Raw genomic sequence first — 22,417 nt, 5'->3', positions numbered from 1 at the left:
AAATGTTGACCCTTTGTTTTCTGTCATAATATCCAGCCTTGCGATTGTGACTACACCATTATTTCATGTTTTTATGATATGCCCAGGCACTCACAGCACTTGGTTAAAAGTTGATTTTTGAGGCTCAAATTGTCAAGTACTGAAGCTTTAGGTACACCACTTTAACTAACATTTATCCAAAGCCACAAACTTTCTCTAACCTTAACCAAAGTGCATTTGTTGCCTAAAGCTGGTCTGGATGCAAACCCCAGACTGGAGTCTGACTCCCAGTCCTTCAATTTGTACACCACTCGGACCCCCCCCCCCCCTTACGATTCTGGCAATGTTGATGCCCTCTTGTGTGTCACTTGTCTTTGCAGTGATTGACAGAAGTGAGTCTTAACAGGTAGCTTCATATTTTCCGAGCAAATCGAAAGCTTTTGATTGGTTTAAGAATCAGAAAGAAAGGGAAAAAAATCTATTCTAGGAATATTTTTTGATAAAAATCACTCAAACCATACCTCTCTTGAATTATACTTGTTGGAATTCAGGTGATTAAGAAAAGTAGAGAACTTAGAAACATAAAATAAGACTGTAGATATTTAAATTTCTGGACTTCTTGTCACAGTCGCAGTATTCATTGAAGAATGCACCCACTGTTGAGCTGAAGACTTCCGATAGGCCGCCAGAGGTCAAAAACGATCTCCTGCGAGCAAATCTTAATATGTGGAAATGAGAGGACAGTTTGTGAGGTTTGTAACCCTAAACTGCAGTCCTCCACACCCTGAAGCCTTCATCCTCCTAACCCCCGCCCCCAAAAACTGCCACGCTGACCCCTCTCCATGTATTCATGTCCAAGCTCTGCCTCTGGGCTACAGCTCGCTCCCATTTCAACTACCGCACACCACTCTCAGGCAGGAGGGAGCACACTGTGTCTAAGTGTGTGTGTGTCTGCAAGTATTGTCCATGTTTACACGCATGCCTGCATACATATCTGTCATTGTTGTGTTATGTATGCCGTGTGCATATATTTGCCATTTCTGAAAAGGCAGCAAAGGGCAAAGTGTGGAAAGGAGAGTAAAAAAGAAAAGGTGTTTGCATGAGAGGGAGAAAAGAGTGAAAAAGTGTGTGTGTTTGAGTGTGTTTGAGTGTGTGTGAGAGGGAGGGAGGGAGGGAGGGAGGGAGGGAGGGAGAGAGGGAGAGGGGAGAGAAAGAGAGAACCACAGAAAAATATAAGAGAGAAGAGAAAGCTAGGATGAAGAGACAGAAAGACTGATAGAAAGGAATAAAGGCTCCTCTGTAGTAGCTGAGTTCCACTTTTGTGACATTTCCTGCCTTACTATTCGACTCAAACTTTGAAGTAAATGGGAAGGTTCATTAAAATCATTCTTGTACAAATCCTCAGCCCTGCAAAAAACTTTTGACACTACTCTCAAAGAGGGAAATGTTTTTGTTGAGGAGACATTTTTCTGAGTAATTACTGGCTCAGGTTCCATGTCACTGCACAAGAGGTCAAAAGAAGCTCTTTGAACTAGAAGCAACAAAATATAACTTCCTGGAGAAAGATAAGTCGACGGTTGAGTCTCATCCCAGGGTCATTAAATACATGACGCTTTGGGTCCAACAAGCTGCCAACCCAAAGCGTCAGGATTTTGTTGCTTTAATAGCATTATCAACCATGACAATTGAGTAAAATGTTTTCAGCTTTCATCATTTAGTTGTTATAATACTAAATGTCAAAATGTTCAAATTGGAAACTGCAGTAGGCCAGACACAGAATTAGCCCACATTCACACAGACAACAGCACCATGTTTTAAATGCTGTGCACCCGTTCATAGGACTGGGAGGACTGCGTTGGAGGGCAGATGCAAAGGGGTCCCGCAACCAATCACAAAATTGCCTTGAAAAAATATTTGAACCAGGCTTCAGGAGATTCTTTTGTAAACTGAATGCAGTTTTTCTACCATTTACTTCAATAATGATGAATGATTGTCAACGTGATTGATTGTAAAATGTTTTGTGCCTTCAAAGTCATGGATTGACAACTCACACCAATCATCTTGGGGCCCCTTTCAGCAAATTTGCAGCATGAGATAATTTCCTCTATTTATCGTTTAAGTTTATTATTAATGACGCTTAAAGCACTTATCATTGTACCTTGTACCAAAATTTGGGTGGTCTTCTTTGTGAGACATGATAGGCATTTGCATTTGTTTATCCAAATGTTCCTTACTGGGAAGTTACCCTCAGGGCCACTGTTAGTCGTGCCTGTGCCCAAGACAAAATGATCTCCAAAGGTCGTCCCAGTGCATTATTTTAAAGGTTAGTGGCCCCTTTAATAATTCATTGGTCCTCTGGTCTGCAGTCTAATGACTGATTTCATTGCAAGTCCCTTGACGTTTACTGAACTTGGAAGATCTGCTTTTAGTTTCTTTGCCCTGACTACCTGAAACACTTTACAAAGCACCCTAAAAATTAACACTTTAAAACCATTTGGTGAATTTAAATCCATGATTATAAACCATCAGTTTCTGCTTGTACCAGTTTTAACTGATTTTTATGAACTGTATTCATATATTTGTTTAATTAGTGGTTTTATTTCTATCTTTTAATATTTTGTATCATTTATGTTGACATCATTATAAATGTTGGCCTCCCCTCAATTATCTTAGATTTTCCAGAATTAAAATAAGTACCATACCTGTGACCAGGCCTGAGCATTAAAGAGCTTTTCTGGACTCTCAATTTATGAGTGACGATCATTTGTAAAATGTGAGACTGCCACAGTTTGGAATCTGCATGTACGCAGTGCTCACAAAACGTTTTTGTGCCTCTTTTATTTTAAACACTGGGCTGTTCTTGGTCTTGATGCTTAGTTTTAGATGACAGTGTTGCATGAAAGCATGTCATCATGACGGCAGAGAAAAGACAGATTAATCATACAGACAGATACAGGATCGGAGACGCAGTGGATGTGCATGCAACAATGTTTAATGCATCATTACATCTTATTAGATTGTTTATTAATTAGTGTTCTGAATGTTTCTGCTGCATTTGTCTTCCTTCTAGGTATACACGTATGGTCCATTAAGGTCTGCATTGGATTATACAGTATAGGGAGGCCAGACGCATTTTATCACACATGGCAGAGTACACACACACACACACACACACACACACACACACACACACACACACACACACACACACACACACACACACACAAATAAAAGTAGTCTGAGTTCTGTGTCACATTACAAAGCCATGTGTCCCTCCAGCATTTACAAACAAAGGTCAGAATACAGCGACCTGTTTGTTTCTGATTGGCCATGAGGGACGAGCGCATCATTCCTGTGGGACGACATGTTTACTGCTGCCTTGTTTATTTGAATGTTTTGGGAAATATCATTCATGTAACGCCCCGAGCACACAGCATGAAACTGACAGAGACAAACACGCGAGCAGACAGACAGACAGTGAGACAGACACAGAGGGACAGACACAGACATCATAAGTTTGTCACGGTGCGTCCCCACTCGCCCGGTGTTTGCTGTAAACAGTAGTGCAGTGATTTCCCAGTGTCCCCTTTGCCACCAAGCGCTGTTTTTATTTCCCCTCACAAACACTTGGAGCAGAACAGAGGAGCAGCGTGACGTCTACCGCAGAGGAGATGGTGAGTAACCCGAGCAGTTATTGGAAATCACACTCACACCCAAACACACACAGTCAAGCTCATCCAGGGGCAATTACTACAGTGCAGACACAGAGTCTCATACACTCTCATACGCACAGACGCCGCTTAAAGTCACGAAGACAACTGCATGCATGATTCACAAGTACACACACACACACACACACACACAGTATACACACTTATTGCACAAATTTACACAAATGCCTGCAGAGTTGAATACACTCAAATCTAAACTCACTCACACACAAATATACTCATTTACACTCCCTAAAATCACTTCAAAACAGCACAGCTGGATGCAAGCACAGGATTATTACTTTGCCTCGACGCACATACTGTTCATCACACACTCAAACACTTACACGTAAATATATACATTTAACGACACTGCTAGGACATGAATGTAAGGATCACATGCGATCACAGCACCTGTCTCCTTCACTAAAAGTAAAGATACTGTATAGATTAAAAAAAGGAACAAACAGTACAATCCATTGATGTATGGAGAGTATTGAAGGATTGTTCTTGTTTATTACAGCTTGGGTCGTATTTTCAGAGTTCTGTCCGTCATTTCCAAAGTGTCTGCTGAGATCTGGGAACACTGCAACATCTCTCAGTGATCAGATGATCAGAGAGATAATAAACAAGCAAAACAGTTTAGCCTGATTGTATAAACCACTTAATTTTGGAGGCAAAAAAAAGTGTTTCCATGGAAAAAAAAACATCCACATGACACTAAAGTAGGATGGGGGGGAGAGGGGAGACTGATACCTCATCTCAGGGTATTTGCTGCAACAATGCCAGTGCTCTCTTCTTACCAAATTTATGACGGAATAAATGTCAGCGATAGTGGAAATACAAAATTTCATGATGAAATTAATGTAGTAGAAACTGTATTTGTCTAAATTGGCAATGATACCAATCTGACATAATGGATCAGTTCATCCTTCGTGTTCAACTCAGTGTGTACAATGGTATTATTACTTTTGGGACTGATGTCAACACTATGAAAGTAAGACATGTTGTGAAGTGAAAATTAAACCAGATCTAAATATCCTGTATTTCTTTGTGATGTCCTCGTCCTGTTTGATGTTATGGGGCCATCACTGACCAATCACACTGTTGTCATGTCATAGATTTGCAACTCTTGTTGGTGTTCGGTGGCTATTATTTTTACACTAAGTTCACTTATTGTTATTTTCCGTTCTTTTTCAGTTTTCTGTTGCTGTTTGGTTGGGCAAACAAAAGGGCAACAAAAAAACTTGGGTAGGTTTGGGAAAATTTGGTTGGGGTTAAAATCTTTCACAACGTTAAACACCTGTTTTAAAGGATGAATTCTCCCACAAGCGTATTTTTCTGGTCTTTTTCCCTGAGTCGCTAAGCTTTGACTTTACAAAAATGCGATCGGCCAGCTTCAATGACATTCCAGGAACAAAACCAACACTGCGATATCAGATCGTGTGTATGTAAGAGGGTCAAAATGTTGTATTACAGTGATAATATGGTAATAAAAGCTTTGATTTAGCATGTGAGATTATTTCTTCACTATTAAAAGTAGAAATAGACTCTTTTTTTGCTTTGACATATCATTATGATATATATGTTGATTGCACAGTGTGTTGGCTGTAGACATTTTGTCTGGTCCCACTTTAATTTTGACATGTGTCACTACTCAAACAAACACCATACTTGTGAGCCACATGTGCATGCAAGAGACCATTCAGAGAGACCAATCATTCGTGAAGTTGTCACTGCCACCATTTGTGATCTGCGTGTAAGCGGTACGCACAAAAAAAATTGCTTTTCTCAAGTTATTAATTGTCACACACTCACATATAGAAACACAAACTCGTACAGAAAGGCGCTTAGTCCTCCTGAAGTTCAGCTTCGTGAGAGAGAACATGTTCTAATCATCACTATACTGCAACCAACCTGATTATGCCGCTGTGGACTTCAAACAACTGGGTTGTGTTGGTTGACTCTTTTCCGGAAACCAGGCAGGAGAGACGCACACAAACACTGTGTGCACATGCTTGCAAACACACAAAAACACACACACGCACACTTGCAGCAATCCCTCCCTCTCTTCCTATCTGCTTCTCCCTGCAGCTCTCTCTCAGTCTCTCTAATTGACTTCTGCTTTCTTACATTTCATTTCATCTCTTATTTCAGTTTTATTTCCCCCTATTTTATGATCCCCTCTGTCTTCAATTATTCATACCTCTCTCTTTCTCTCTCTGATTTCTTTCCATCTGGTCTTGGTGATGTTTAATTCACCTCTTCATTTGGAGGAGGGGGGCGGCTGCTGCTGTGCGCTGTTAATTGGTTTTTAAGAGCGGTAAGTACACACACATGTACGCACACTCGCATTTGCACATACCCACTTGCACACGCAGGCTCAAATACACACACACACACACTCACATACACACCCTCCCCTCCCTCCGCTGTTAGAGCACACTGTACATGTCTGCTAGCATTAACATCATCAAATGAGCACGGAGTGAAAAAGCATGTGAGAAGAAGAAGGCAATTGTGTGTGTGTGTGTGTATGTGTGTGTGTGTGTGTGTGCAAGGAGTAGGGATTGGGGGGTATGTTTGTGTGTATGTGTGTTTTCTGGTGCATGTGAGAGCGAGTGCGTATGAGTGAGCAGGTCAATGCTGTGAATGTTGCATTCGATAAAAATTAGACCAAGTGCATGGATGAATGCTGTATGTGTGTGTGTGTGTGTGTGTGTGTGTGTTCTTGCACTTCTATCTTTGTGAGAACCCACCGGAGACTTTGTGGGCAGCCCCCTCTAGACAGCCTGATGAGTCCTGACTTCGTAAAAGGGTTGTTTGGGAGTTGAGACTCTGCTTCAGGGTTGAGATTAAAACTATGTTTAGATTAAGGTTGCTGTGAGGAGTCGGCATGTAGTTGTGATGATTCAAGTCATGGTTAGGGTTATGTCAACGAGGGTCCTTTCAAATAAGTAGTGACGAAGAGCCTGTGTTAAAGGCATGCAGTGAAATTTAAACCTATAAAAAAGAAATCAATCTTGGGTAGTTTTAAATCCTTTTTTTTATTCAAAATTCTTGGAGAAAATGATGCAACTATAAACAAAGTTATCTCAAGGTATATATATAAATAACTAACCATAATGGTTGCTTTCTGCCTTTGTTGTCAAAGAATGTTTTTTAACACATCTAGTAGACAGAGAACAACATTAGCATTTATCTGAAGTCCATGATTCATGTTTCTTTAAACTGGTTTTCACATGAATGCATGTTTTGGTTTTTTGCTCCCTGATGTTCCACTTTCTTCAACAGCTAGCCGTTGACTTTGTCTTTCATTTTTCAGCTGTTTAGTGCTGAGCAGTTAGCATACAATGGGTTTATCAGTGCTTTTTTGATGTTGTTAAAAACAGCCTATTACTGCTGCTGGAAACATGTTTAGTGAGACTCAACCAAACCATTAATGTGTCCTAAAATAAAAACTATGAGCTCAGAGAGCAGCCTGTTCTCATTTGTCAAATACAGCAGCCTGGTCACTGTCTCTATGCTTTGAAGTTTGATGCGGTAGCTTCACCTCTAGCGTCACCCCTCGAGGCCCTTCTAGTGCAGTATGAAGAGCGAGAAAAGTCAGAGTCGAGTGCCGGTTAGGGTTGTTGGAAAGATGAGGACTTTGCTCCAGAGGCCGGGGTTTGCATCCCATTTGTGACCTACAGTCAAGATTGATTTATTTGTATGTTAGTAAGTTAACATGTACGTCACGTAACTGAAAGTTATTTTAACGTTAACGTTATTTTAACCCAGAGTATGAGCTTTTCTGTCAGCAATACTGAAAGTCTAACCAGACACTGCACATTATTGCTACCTTGACAACAGAGCTGACGCTAGAAGTGGGGGTTATGTAGAGTTGTAGCAGAGTTATTGAGCTGGTATAAATTATATGTGAGTTCACTAAACCCCCTTTAAACCCCTTTCATTTGATTAATTAATGATTAATTCATTTGATCCTTATATATTATTTAAAAATATTGATTGGTGGAGCTTTAAAGTTAACTCATTTCAAGAATTGGTTCTCACATTATCGTTATTGAAAGATCTGGTCCAAATCCGAAGGTATCTGGAGACACGACATACCTCTTCTTTAAACACAAAAATATGCGGAAAATATTAAAAACGCTCCTCCAGTATTATCCACTTGATGTATAGGGGCAGTCATAAAAAATCTCTCTTGTTCAAATATTTCACTAAAAGTGAGCATTAAAGCATAAGAATGAGATAATTCATGACATAATGGAATGATGTGGAAAAAAGGTTATTACTAAGTTTCTTTAAGGGGGAATTTAAAAAATACCAAATGTGTGTGTCGATGCGTGACACTAAAGAGAACTCATACATATAAGTGCTTACAGTACGTGAGCAAGTGAGTGACTTCCAAGCGAATGTCTGCAAGTATCCTCTGTGTATGTGTGTGCATGTGTATGTGTGTGTGTGTGTCGTCTCTGCATTCCCAGACAACGCTGCAGCCACATCATTAGCCACATCCTCTGACTCCAACCTGGACGTCGGATCAGAGGAATGGAATTAAGTTGGGAGCAGATTAGTCATTATCCAAATAACGACCTCGCTCAGCAATGGCTGTGCGATTTCCCCTTCAATAAGAATTGGTGATGTGAACTCCACTGAGGCAGAGGAGATGAGATTCTGCTGTGGAGTGAAACGGTGAAGAGAGAAATAACCTCGCTGTAGCCCTGTGAACAAGAGGACAAAAAAGCTCTGCTGCAAACAGGGACGAGGCCACTTTAATCTTAATGATGGCGGGGAAAAAAAGAGAGCTGAAGGAAAAAAATCTGAGCTGCTGCTGCCGTGCTAACGAAATGCTCATACGGTTTAATCTAATTGTTAATAAGTTACAGTGGTAATGAGAGAATTTTCATGGAGTCAGTGCAGTAACGCAGCATGAACAAGATCTGGGCTTCCATCCAAGAACAAAAAAATCTGAATGTAAATTTCCGGTTTTATGCTCACTGGAGGTAAAAAAGAAAGGTCTGCAGGTTACAAAACTCTTTGTGAGGTGCTCTGTGTTGTAAACCGTGACTTACCAGCAGAAAAAGAAACGTACACGTTGTCTCTACCAAGTATAACGCTCCAGCGTAGTGGTGCCTTACAATATGCAAAGTGCATTGCATGATTCCCATCTTGAAAATGAAAGCATGAAATATCACTTACACTATCCGACACGAAAGCAAGATAACAACTTGCCAAATAGAAATCAGTTCTTGAAAGTCTGTGTGGAAATTCAATTTATTTTCTTCAACGCGGCTGATGGAAACACACCTAATTTGCATTCTATTTTTTCCCCTGCATTTCAAAAATTCACTTTAAATTCCCTTCTCTTCCCTTCCCGCAGCAGCTGCCTGACATATTTCTTGTAGTTCCTACTTCTTCTTAATGCACAAATATAATAGCGCTACATTGAGACTGTGTGAAAGCTTTCCAAAGCCGTGCGTTGGAGGCCCTTTTTTGTCAGAACTTCACAGCCAAGCAGCATTCAACATTCATAATTTTTTTTTCTCTGATGTAAATGCAAGATACCTCAGCTCCTACAGACTTTGAAGATCTGATCTTGCTATTGCAAAGACTGTAAAATATGAAAAAGGCCTTTCAGGTCTGTATGTGCTAATTTGGACTCTGTCACACTGTATGTTTTTAGAGCTAGCATGTGGAGTAATAGTTTAGGGGAAACTCTGTATTCCCTGCCTGATTATTAATTTAAGAGCAATGTGTTAAGGCAACAGTTGACAGTTTGAACCTTTCAGTGCTAATTACCTCCACCAAGGAGGTTATGTTTTCACCTGTGTCCGTTGGTTGGTTGGTTGGTTTGTTGGTTTGTCAGCAGGATTACACTAAAACTACTAAATTTCCATGAATTTTGGATGGAGAATGGGTCTCGACCCAGAATAGACCCCATTGACTTTTGGCATGGATCCAGATAAAGGGATAGATTCAGGAGTCTTTGACATTGCAAGGGTGTTTTTTCAGGGAATTATACACAGATCTTGATGGAAAAATCAGGTAGCTAGTATTTATGAGTTGCCATATTGTAAACAATGATCCAATGCACAGAAGAGGTCTTGGCCTGTATAACCATTATCAATTATCTGGATATCCACTGAAACATCCATCGTTGCCCCACAAAGATGATTGTTTCTGAGATTGCAGAAAGTTAAACAATAATCTACCTTGATTACGTTGTGAAGCGAAATTGTTAAGAGACAAATTAGAATAGGCTATCTTTTCTATGGAAAAACCTCAGCATTTGTGTGTTTTCTGTAAATGTAGTGACATCCAAGGTACTCCAAGCTCGGCGCTGTGCCATCACTGTGCTGCATTTCCCAGAGATCATCTGTCAATCTAACAGTGTTGCGGAACAGTGACTAGGCATCACGATTCTATCAGGGGACTACAGATCTCCAAATGTTTGTCTCCAGGGGACCAGGGCTCTCTTTGCCCTGATAATTAGGCTGAATTAAGTTTGTCTTTGAGAAAAAAACATTTTTAAGAGTGATCTTAGTGAAATTTGCTGCCAGGGCAGAATTAAGGTAATAGGTTGGATCACTGCTCTAAATGGAAATTCTCTTTCTCTTACTCTCTCTCTCCAGCTCAGCAGCAGTAGTGAGGAAAAGCACAGCTGCAGCCTCTCAAAGCAAAGACACTCTGACAGAAAGGCAGAGCTCAGACTCCTGCACAGATTTCCTGTAGATGATGTTCTATTTTCTGGTGATGTGCTCACCACAATCTTGCTAGGTGTGGGGTGGCAGAAAAATCCAACTGTAAGCATCGGGGAAGCCCGGGTGGAGCTGGGATGGAACAAGTAAGCAGCAACCATCATGGTTTAGTGGTAAAACACCCCGTCTACACGCTTTTCAGGCATCCACATGATCTGTATCTGATGAAATAGGTAAGGTTCAGTTTTAATCCATCCAATCCATACAGCTGTCCACACCTGCCGTGTAACAACATGCACTTCAATCGTGCAACTGTGAACTGAAGCATATTTTCAACCTTTTCCTGCACAGCAATTGTGTCAGCACCGACGAAGTACCAAACCTGCTGCTGCTGCGCTGCTGATATGCTGCTTACATGTGGACAAGGTGTCATAAGCCCGTCAATCAAACCTGCTGTCAAAAATATTTCTCTTTAACCCTTAATATCTTCTTATAAAACATGCACTTTTCACAGGGACTATTAACTTTCTATAAAGAAATTCAGATTTGTCCTCTTAATTACCATCGTTACAGTCTAATGCTTAAACCCTCATTCAAGGGATCCCCCCCATAAATGATGCAGCCAACAACAGGTGTGTCTTTCAGGCTGAATGTACACTTCATACTGAGATAGTCTAGCCTCACAGCAGCTCAAGAATGCTGCAAACTTTCATTCTGGCAATTAGGTTGGTCGGAGACCAAAAGGTGCATTCAAGCATTCCTTCTCAACTCTTAATATCAAACATTTTCATGTTTATCACTGAGAAGTTGCCCTTAAACTGCTGACAAAGTGGTATCCTATATATCTGAGATAAATTCTGTGTCACTCCAACACATAATGAAAAACAGTAAAGCCCTGTGATTACCAACTTTAACAGCAATATGCTAGACAAGAACAAACAGTGGACATCGTGTGGTGACCACATGAACCAAACTATACAAATACTGGGTTGTCACCTTATCTCCCCCTCCCGCTTATTGATAGGAATGTAGGTTTACATTTAATTAATAGAACACTTTGTTCTTTTATTCTGTTTCTTTCTGTTATTCTGTTTTTTAACTCGTACTGTAATGCTGCTGCTTCTTTCCCCTCTGCACATACAGCAGTCTGTCTATCCTGGAGGAGGGACCCCTCCTATTTTGCTCTTCCTGATGTTTCCCATTTTGTTTCCTGTTCAAGGGTTTTCTAATTCGTGATGGTTCATTATCCTAACGGAGGTTTTAAGAATTGAGGATTGTCACGGGCCTGCAATTACTTATAAGGATTGCAAAGGATATGATGGTCGCAGCCTCCAACTTTGTAGAAAGTAAGGCTCCATTACTCCTTTGTAGTAGCCTTTGACATGGGATGGCTCTTTGTCAACTTGTCAGGACATTAACAGTCTAAAAGTGCAGACTTTGACAAGTTCGACCCCTAAATTGTTGTCAGCATGAGTCCCCTTAGTGCCAGCATCCAACAGAAATGAGACATTTCCGTATTTTTCATCTCAAAGTATTTCAGTTTTGGCTGCAACATTAGGCCGAGATGGCTGCTACTTGAGCAGTTCTTCTTCCATTTATTCAAAACAAACAAACAGAAAATGCATCATTTTCCTGTGCTGCAGATGATTTCCCTGCAAAAGACCGACATTACCAAACACTGAGAGTTCAGAACAGCAAATATAACAGCGCTCATGAACCGGGTTCTCCTCATGATTCACTGCTGTCGAGGTGCACTGTGGGCTAAAACCCATGTTTGTGACCGAACCAGTTGGCCACAAGGTGTTTAACGGAGCAACCGAGGACACAAACAGACAAATACAGCTAGTGACTGTCACTCTGTCCGTCTGTCTGTCTGTCTTTTTGTTTGTCTCTCTGCTGTCTGTTTCGATTTGTATGTGGCTGCGGATCACTGCGTCTCTCTCTGTCTTTCCCTTTCCCTCTGTCACTCTCTTTCCGCTCATCCTTTTTTCAGTCTGTGGGCTTGTCTGTCGGTCTCTGTCAATCACTCCCCGCTGCAGCTGTGTGTGTGTGTGTGTACGTGTACGAGTGTATATGATTTTTTTAAAACTCGTCTCCCACTGTCTTCATCTCTCCATCTCTGTGCCCTCTCCAGCTCATGTCTCCTCTCTCTTATCTTTCCCCGTCTCGCTGTCAGTCTGTCTATTTCGATCCGTCTATTTATCTGTTTATCTCGATCTGTTTTGGCTCATTTTTTTCACTCCGAGGTTGTGTGTCGCTGCGTTTCACGTGCACAGACACACACATACATTAACACACACACACACCAGCATGCCTTCCTTCTCTGGGCTCCATGGGGACATGTAAGTGGGACATGGGGGGAGAGAACAAACAGATCAAACTTCAATCTAGGCTTTTCACTCTTTCCTCCTCCTTCTACGAACCCCCCAACCCCTGACACACACACACACACACACACACACACACACACACACACACACACACACACAGACACACACACACACTCCTCCTCCTCCTCCTCTTTCTCCTCCACTCCTTCTTACCCTCCTCCTCTTCCTCAATACACGCTCTCTCCTTTGCCCAGACCCAGCAGCCTGTTTGGCAGGGTCGGCTTGTTTCAAACACACACAGTCACACAACCAGTGATTCACATGTGCACACACACTTGCACACACACAGATTGAGGGGGTGGGGGGATATGCAAAAAGTTACACAAACAAGTGCACGCAGGGATAGAAGCATGATAAAACTTGCAAACACACACACACACACACACACTGCCTTCTAAATGGCTAATTGGCTTGTTGACAGTGAAATATTTAAAATGAAGCATGAATTATATAAAGAGACATCGATTGTATATTTGCTGTGTGAATAAAACATGAACGTCCTGTGTTTCTTCTCTCTCTCGCGTGCTGCCCCCCTCCCCTCCCCGTCTCTCAATCAAATTCTGCTCAATTCAATAAAGCCTTACAGGCAGTACGTCTGATATACAAAAAACACACAGTGTGAAGTAAATAAAGAGAACAAATGATAAATAAAATAATGATCTTCAGTAAGTGGAATGAAACAACTCCTTCCTCTCTCTCTCAGCTCCCATATTCTCTCCAAACATCCAGGTCAATGTGCCTCCGTCTGTTCACACTTTCACACTTTCACACATTTGCTGACCTCACTCCAGCTCTTTCTCTCCCTCCCTCTCCCTCTTTCTTGGTCTCGATTCTCTCTCTCTGGCTCTCCGTCTCCCTGCCAACACACACTCTCCATTTCTCTCTTGCTCTTTCTATCAAAAACTCCTATATGGAGCTAGGTAGGTGTCAGGAGCCTACAAGTTGGTGTTTTTGTATTTCTAAAATACATATTTGTATTCATATGTTTACTTTTTTATACCACTGTGAAGGCCAAGTCAAAGTTGGTTAGGACTGTAATTATGTTTTACACAATCGCATTCTCCCAACTTTGTGGCAACAGTTTCGAAAGGCTCTTTCCTGTTTCAGAATGATGATGCATGGTGCATAGCCAGTTCCATAAAGAAATGGTTTCCCAGTTTGGTGTTGAAGAATTTGACTGGCCTGCACAGAACCCTGACCTTAACCCCATCCAACACTTTTGGGATGAACTTGAAAGTCGCTGAAAATCATTACATGACCTCACTGATGCTCTTGTGACCCAGTGGGATCGAATCCCTGCAGCCTGCTTCAAAAATCTTGCATAAAGCCTTACCATAAAAGTGATAGGTTGTCATAGTGGCAAAAGAAAGACAATTACATTTTAAAATCTGCATTAATTAAAGGGTTTGTCTGAGTCTGTGTGCATCCACAAAGTACTTTGAATTTTGTCTGTTGTTGTCTTTGGTATCCTTTAAACATAATGGTAAGAACAATTGGAGAATGTCTTCCAGCAAGTGACACAGCCCTCAAGTGGCCATAGTAATTACCTCATCAAAAAAAATGACCCCTATGTATATGTCTTGTAGCAGCAACCTCTAGTGGCTGTGGTAATTTCTACAGCAGCAAAGGAGGAAGTCAGATGAAGTAGTATAAAGATCAACAAGGTCAGCATGAGGGGAGGTCGGGGATGCAATCGTCAAGTCAAAAAAGCAAAGGACTTTCACAGCTGTCCGTGTCCCGCTTGAAAGCAAAAGTCAACTGTGAGTTATTTTAACTTACTTATGTAGTTAAGTTACCTCATGTACATTACATAACTGAAATTACGTACGTAATGAAGGTACGTTTGTCACTAAAGTAACATAAGTAACATAGTAATTTTAAGCCAAACCACAATCTTTTCTAAACCTTTCCAAACTTCAACCATATGACAAAGGTCCAGTACACCTGTAACTGGTACACTTCAACAGTCATGTTGTTTGGGAAAGTTGATATATTTGCTTTGGAAGTCACTGGCAATCAACGTATTCAGTCGCTTAGGTATAAGGATCTGTTGAGTAATTATGACAGGAACAAAAGAGGAAGTCAACTGTTGTAGTTATGGAGCTGCACTCTGCGTAGGGGGAGGTTTGAGTTAATGGATGGGTCAGCAAAACATTAGACTTCAACACGGGAGAGAACCGTCAATGTTGTTGAGTTTTACGTAAGAAACCATGACCGCAAAGTGTTTGTTATCATTCCCATGACTATGAAGCTCTTCTAATCTTAACAAAGTAATCATCTTAACCAAAAACATGATCTTTCTGTTTACATAACCAAGTAGATTTTATGCCTAAATCTAACCCAACCATACCATCCTGCTGTCACATCATAAAACAGATTCATTTTGATAGTTTGGACACTACAAGATAAGTGGCATCATCCTGCAGCTTGGGTGCGTAGACAAGCAACGTATTTTGTCGTTCAACTTGTTGGTAAAGTTTTAACAATGTTTAATATATAATGCTAATTCATTAGCACAAATGATTCATTTTGGCTTGTAGACACAGTTTTATTTATAAAGCACGAAATCACAAGTTTGTCACAGAGGGTTGTACAGCATAAGTCAGGCTCTGCCCTTAGACCCTCAATTAAAATAAGGAAAAACTGAAAAACTCTTTCTCCCGCCCACTCTCATTGCCTTCTAGTCTTTTTCTCTCATTTCTCCCTCCTTCCCACTTTCTCTCTCCATTTTCAATCTCTCTCCTATCTACTCCTCTTTTTCTATGTTTTCTCTCCCTCCCTCGTTACTCTGGAACAGTTTTAATTAGCCGGTAGCCTGAGGTCAACCTCTGCTCCTCCGCATTAGCACACAGACATACACACTCACACTGACATACACACACGCGTATACATACACTTTCTCTGTGTGTGTTGGTGTGTGTTATGACAAGCAGAATTGATTTTCTCCACTCTATTCCAACAGCAGATATGTGCACTGATTCCTCTCTTAATGTTCAGAGTGGAAGAGTTTGAACTCCCATGATGGCGAGCAGGAACATGACATGGAGTGAGTGCATGTGTGTGTGTGTGTGTGTGTATGTGCATTAGGATTGTGAAGCGTGTGTGTCTATTTATGTGAACTGTGTTTGTGTGTATAGGTGAAAGTGTGTGTGTGTGTGTAAAGTGCATGTGCACCATATGTATAATGATGTGTGTGTGCTTGTGCATGTGTGTGTCAACGGCAGCCCCCTGGAGGTTCTTCTGACATGCGACATTAGCAGTGACACAGAAAAGATGCATCAGTTCCATTTCTTGTTGCACACAGAAGCACACACACACACACACACACACACACTGATACACACATGCACACACTCAATCCCAATGCCACCTCTTCAAAAAATAAAAAATCCTGGACTTCTCTTCCAATTTGATGAATTTTTCATTTGGTTTTTTACTCTAAAATCATCAGTGAGAAAAATCGTGTTTTTGTGACCGACTGCTGCAGGGAGGAGGGAAATGAAAGCGATCTCTGTGGAGTTGAACCGGAGGACTCACTTTTTAAAGGCGGCTCTTTGCTCCCAGACGTGGAGCCGAGGGACAAGAGTGTGTATGTGCACTTCACACATGTATATGTTTTTTTTTGTCAGCAGGCGTTCTGAGAGTGTGTGTACTCCTCTATCTGTGAGTATTCGTGCTTTGTTGTTTGTGCATCCAAACGCGCTTCTTTTTCTGTGTCTGTACCTCCCTCTGTTAGTGTGTGCACATAGTTCTGTGTCTTCAAATGTGTATGTGCGTGTGCATGGGAGTGTTTGTGCAAAAGAAAGAGAGGAGCAGAAGGTTTTTCATTAGACAAAGTATGAAGGAGGTGGAGGAGGATGCGGAGGAGGCTGGAGGGAGGAGATCCCAGTCACAGGACTATCAGCAGGGAGGCAGCACTTCGGACCATTCACACACATACACACACACAAATAGTGCAGACACATATACTGTATACACGTACACATTACACAAAAACAGAAGTGCTTGAAAAGGAGCAGCTCTGCAGCATCACGTGTGTCCGCACAAGACAAAGAAGTAAAATGTTGAATTTTATACACAGAGTCTTTTGTTTGAGTGTAATTTACCTTAACTACAGGAGCTGCTGTTCTGTATTTTCAAATGTTGTTCAGAGTTAAAAATAACTGGTTGTCTTGTGCTGCCTCGAGAGTAATCATTAGTGTCTGAAAAGCAGCACAAGACAGTTGGTCTGTTTTCAGTATTGGAAGAAGTCTGCAGATCTCGTCACAGTAAAGTTAGTAATAACACCATGCAAAAGTGTTAATTATTGATGCGTTAAAGATCCACTTCGAACACCAGTGGGGCTGTAAAAAGAAATAATCAATGTTTGTTTCCTGTTTCTAACTGCCAGTCAATGTTGTTGTTGTGTCAATTCATTCTTCCACACTCCACTCCATAAAATAGTTTGGTTTTGTATCGATCCACCTATGCAGCATAAAGCAACTTAAAAACTTAATTTATCATTCATTTGTTAAATGGCTGATAAATTAACCTAGAACCTTTTTAAAAAAACGAACAAATGATCACAATCATTCTAAAGTTTAACAAAGCATTTATTATTGTCACCATGACAACGTAGCTTACCTTTCCCCTTGTCATTCTTTTTCTTTTCTACCTTATCTAAAGTGTTGTTTTGATGAACAGGTCTTAAAGTTGTTTGAATCTTGTGCAAACACACATACCACGAGTACAGGGGTGATATGACATTGAGGTCAGTGACGTATATTGATATTTGGTGGTGAAAAGGTGCCGTCAGAGGTAACAGGAGGCCAAGAACAGAGGAGTAAAAGAAGACTAACATTTGATTTGAAAAAATGCATTTTTGAAAACAAGAAAAGAAAAAAAGCCTTTTTACTTATTTATATATATTTTGATATTTTTTTCCACATACTTTTTAATCCGTAACGGTACAATCAATCCATTTTTATGAGAAAAATGTGCGGAAATAAAACTCTGACTACGATGAAAATTGCAGGGAGTACCTCCAATGTGTGAACATCACTTTTATGTACGGTTAGGGTGGCTGTCGACTTGTTGGGTAGTTATGGCAATGCATCAGATTTTATGAGCTTGTCTTATTTGGTTGGATGAGAAAACTTAACCTACAAAGTGAGCAAAAGATAAGTGTAGTGAATAATTCTCTTTGAACAAGGTGAAGAAACTTTTTCCATTTAAGACAAAACGGAAATTCTCTGTTTCCACATCTGGAAATTCCAATCCACGTGTGAAAAAGCGAATCATCACATTGTTATTAACTTAATTTATTGTGCATGTTATAGCCAATTAAAATGTCTTCTGCTGTACATATGACTGGTCACTCTCCTCCTTGTGCTTTTAATTTGCACTCAAAAAAAATCTTAAACGGAAACTAGAAGAAAATCGTAATCAAAAGACTATAAGACCTGACAAAGTAAAATGTCTCTGTCTCTGTATTCAGATTTTGTGTCGCCCTGATCACTGCTGTAACTGTGCTCACATGTACTTCATCTCTTTATCTCGTTTGTGAAAACACTTTCCTTCCAACACTCAAACAAACCTGTTCCAGTGTTTACCCACAAACCCTTTCACATACAGTACACACTCTCACACACACTCCAAGATATCAAACACTCAAAGATATGAATCACAAATAGCTCACTTCCTCTTGCGGCCTGAATGAGCGTCACGCTTCAATCAGAAATCTCAGAATAAAGGCAAGATTTGTTCTTTTTCTCTTTCTAACACAACTCGCAGTCACAAATTCAACTGTTTGTGTGCTCTGGGGAGAAAACAGTGAGATCTGCTTGTGTATCATTGACTGCGTTATAGTGCATTTCAATATACATTTCAGACAGATTGTGTGTACTGCCTGGTGCTGCAGATCCCAGATTTTTTTCTAAACCTTTCAAGTCTGCCTGGAGCTGGATTTAAAACCATTAAACCTCTTTAACTCTTCATATCAACCATAACTTTCTCTAAATTATGAAAAAATCTTCTCCACACTGCTTATATATTCATCTTCCAACACTTTACTGAAGCTCTGTGGTGCACATATTGAGAGAAATATTCAAGATCCAGGATGCAGTGTTTTTATGGCTGCACTGTTACATCAGATGCAAATATTCTGCTGTCTTGTGCATCATTTATGCACATTTCCACAAAATTCAAGCTGACATATCTGGCATCCTTGGAAACTTTGGGACCTCCGGTAGAATGTGAAATAATAATGGGTCCATATAAGGCTGTAAACATGGATCCAGTTGCGAATCCAGCAAGTTTAGGAGTCAAAATCCTAAATCAAAAAAGAAAAAGGTTGCAAACTATTAGAGCCAATGAATGTTCAGAAACTAGACAGTGTATGAGTGGAATATTTAAAATAGGAAATAAAATGTAAATGCAAGTACATTACATACAGTAGGGTGAAGTTTGTTTATCAAGTCACGTACTACAGCAGGAGAAAACAATTTAAAACCATTTACGTCTTTGGCTTAAACAAATGCCCTCCTCTCAGACTCTGCTTCGACCAGATAACTCTGACTGCAAAAAATCTGTTACAACCAGGATCACTGTGCATCCATGGCATTTGTTCAAGGCTTGCCCAAGTCTCACTCTGACTCATCTTGGCCTGAATCCTACTAGGAAATTGTTACTGGGCTACAGCAATGAGAAAAACATGGAATGGGTTTGCTGAAAAATTGCATTTTGATTCAATGATGCAGGTTAATGCATCATAGAGTAAGTATTTTTAGTATGAAGCAGCATAAGAGAAATGAATGAATTGATTTTTGTACAATGTATAAAACCAAACAGTTATTTACTTAAGGAAAAGAACCAGACTACAACCACCACATCAGAATTCTGTGAAGTTACTTCAAACCGAGGGCCATTGAGCCGCGAGAAAGTTATTTATTTGAAATGTTTCATTGATGAGATTTTTTTGCAATCAAACTCTTCATTTATTCCCAAGATGCAGCTGCTTTTAGGGATGTACTAATGGGTGCCATACTGACCTTTTTAAGTGGATTGGGTATTGGCTAAATGTTGCACATCTCTTTCAAATACAGTTTTGGCTCCTATGAGTTCACATGCATAAAAAGCTAAAGCTGATACTGCGCTGATAACACTTTATAACAGGGTTCTTCAACATTTTTCAGGCCAAGGACCCCTTAGCTGACAGAGAGACAAAGCAGGGACCCCTTACTACATATATTGTATAAAATGATTTTGCATATTAAACTTGGTGTACAGTAGCGTGTAGGGCAGCCTACAGCCTATTCTTCTTCCTGTATGTTGTCACCATTTTGTTCTGAAGCTTTACACATCACAGGATCACAGCTTCAACAAAACTTAATAAAGGAGAATGGCCCAGGAAAAAAGTCTGACTTTACATTAATTAACTTTTCACATGTAATTACAACGAGGTAAGCCTTTTCCATGTGGACACACAGAGGAAAGTAAATGCAGCATCAGCTCTTATCTTTGTTTATCACAGCAGCTCAGTGCAGTTTGTAAGGTCTGCATCTGTTCATAAAACCAGCAAACCTACAGCACAAATTGTTACATGTGTGAGACAAAAGGGTTAAGCATTTTCATAAACCCTCTTAATAATACAAATACAATTTTCACAAGTCCAAAAAACATGTTGGTGTAAGAAACTTCACTTCCAGTTAAGAGTCATAGGTTTTTTGGGGGGAAAAATAGCACATGGTATGAGGTCAGTACTCGGCATTGGCTAATACCCTGTATTTGGGTATCAGAAGTGGTATCAGGGGAGAAAAAGTTGGATATGTGGAAAGACAGCCTGGATCTGCTGAACAATCTCTGGAGTTAATAAAAGCAGCCTTATTCTGAGCCCACTGACCAGGCAGTTCTGAGGTTACGTATCCTCTGACAAAAGTTATGCAATTTTCTCAGTTTAGAACATTTCCAGAGAAAATGGCCTTGCCTCATTTTAAACACAAAAGAACACAGACACGATAATTTTGTACCTCTGGCCTTCCTCAGGCAGGGAAACAGAAAGTAGCCTTGTTTTAAATTCAGTCTGTTTTTGCTTGCAACAGCAATGTGTCTCTAGTTTCATGGACTGAAATAGTTCTCCTCATTACCTTTCCTATATTGTTGGTGATAAAAGAGATTTTTTTTCCCCATAGTAATTATTTATTTTTATTTTTTATCATAGTAGAGGCTCTAAGTTTATAAAATTTAAGTATGTAAAAATTAGAGTTCTGGTAGATTTTGAAACAGTTTACCCTCATTACATTTCCTATATTTTGGAGAGTAAAGTGTCGTTTTTCCCTATAGATGATTGATTATTTCTTTTTTTTATCATTACAAAAGCTTGAAGTGTTTAATGTTTCATAATGCATGTTTCAAAAACAAAAAAATCTAGTTTTAATGTTGATATACTTTTACAACATACAGTAAAGGTACACTGTCCGGATGAATTAATTGTGACAAATCTAAGGGCTCACATTAGTCTGTATTGTTCATACTGTCAACAAATTCCATGAAAACACCAACTAGTGACTTAGTCAAGCAATACTTTTCGAGTCTACCTCGTGTGGCGCTCAAGTCTATTCCTTCTTACCTGCAATGTAAATCTTTAAAAAGGATCACAATTATGTAGTTTCACCTTTTAAAAAGGTTCAGTAATGTCCTGTAACAGCTGAGCACTGCAGCTCTTAGCAAACAATTACTCAAAGAGAAGTAACAGTGAATTTGTTTGGGACTATTTTCACATGTGGATCAATACACATTTGTTGCTCTAGTGGTCATTTCCGGCAGCTGGAGGGTGTATGTGGGATCAATTAACAATAATTTACAGTGTCATGGTAATGAAGGAACATGTTGCATCGTTTAACAGTAACGCTCACTGATGTGTATTTAATAGTTTTTGTAAATCAGGCTTCAGCTAAACAGGTAATACTCAGTAGAATCAATCCATTGTTGGTTTTGGGATTTCTTAACAATTACAAACATTTAGAATATCAGCAGCCTTATCTTCTCTTATAAGATCAGAATGTGAAAAGCTTTTATGTCAGCTTATTATCCTTTAGCGAGAGAGTTGTAAAGCCATGCAATTTCTAGATCAACACGGGGCAGCTGTAATATGAGGCTCTGCCTTGACAACTTAAGAACAAACATGGAGGCCATCAGAATGTTAAGTGCTGCCTTGTCTAACGTTAACTCCATTTTCAAAGGTCAGGACCACAGTCGAGGCAGTGATGAATCGAGCACTTCATTCCTTCGCTTATAAACCCCCTTTTCTATCTCTATCTGTCTTTATGTATGGTGGTCTAATCCCTACCCACCCCCCCGCCCTCCTTCTCCTCTACCTCTCCTCCTCCGTTTCCTGTATTTCTCTCCCATTTCTGTCGTTTCCTCCCCTCCCCTCCCCTCTCTCTGTGGTTTTCGCTGGCCACTTAATGGAATGCATGGCATTTCCTCCCTCACTCCCCCCCCCGTTCTCTTCTTCTCCATCCCTCCTCCTACTCTCTCCATCCCTCCATCCCCATCCTCTCTCCTGCCCCCACCTTCTGCAATGAAATGTAAACTTTGACATTTGTCAACTTAGTCCTCCCATCAACCATTTGCAGCGTCCGGGGGTGGAGGGTTTACT

General features: G+C 40.3%; 1 protein-coding gene across 1 annotated transcript in view; it reads right to left on the bottom strand.

Annotated features, from left to right (window-relative positions):
* Positions 1-22,417, bottom strand: part of kirrel1b (kirre like nephrin family adhesion molecule 1b) — a 67,981-nt gene that overhangs the window by 33,987 nt on the left and 11,577 nt on the right. Inside the window, exon 2 of the mRNA XM_073491644.1 lies at positions 1,465-1,510. Within this exon, the coding sequence (XP_073347745.1) occupies positions 1,465-1,510 (46 nt within the window). The remainder of the gene's footprint in view (positions 1-1,464; positions 1,511-22,417) is intronic.

This window comes from Pagrus major, chromosome 21 (genome assembly GCF_040436345.1).
Source record: "Pagrus major chromosome 21, Pma_NU_1.0".
NCBI lineage: Eukaryota > Metazoa > Chordata > Actinopteri > Spariformes > Sparidae > Pagrus > Pagrus major.
The sequence above is the reverse complement of the archived record's forward strand: the minus strand, read 5'-3'. Positions and strand labels throughout refer to the sequence as shown.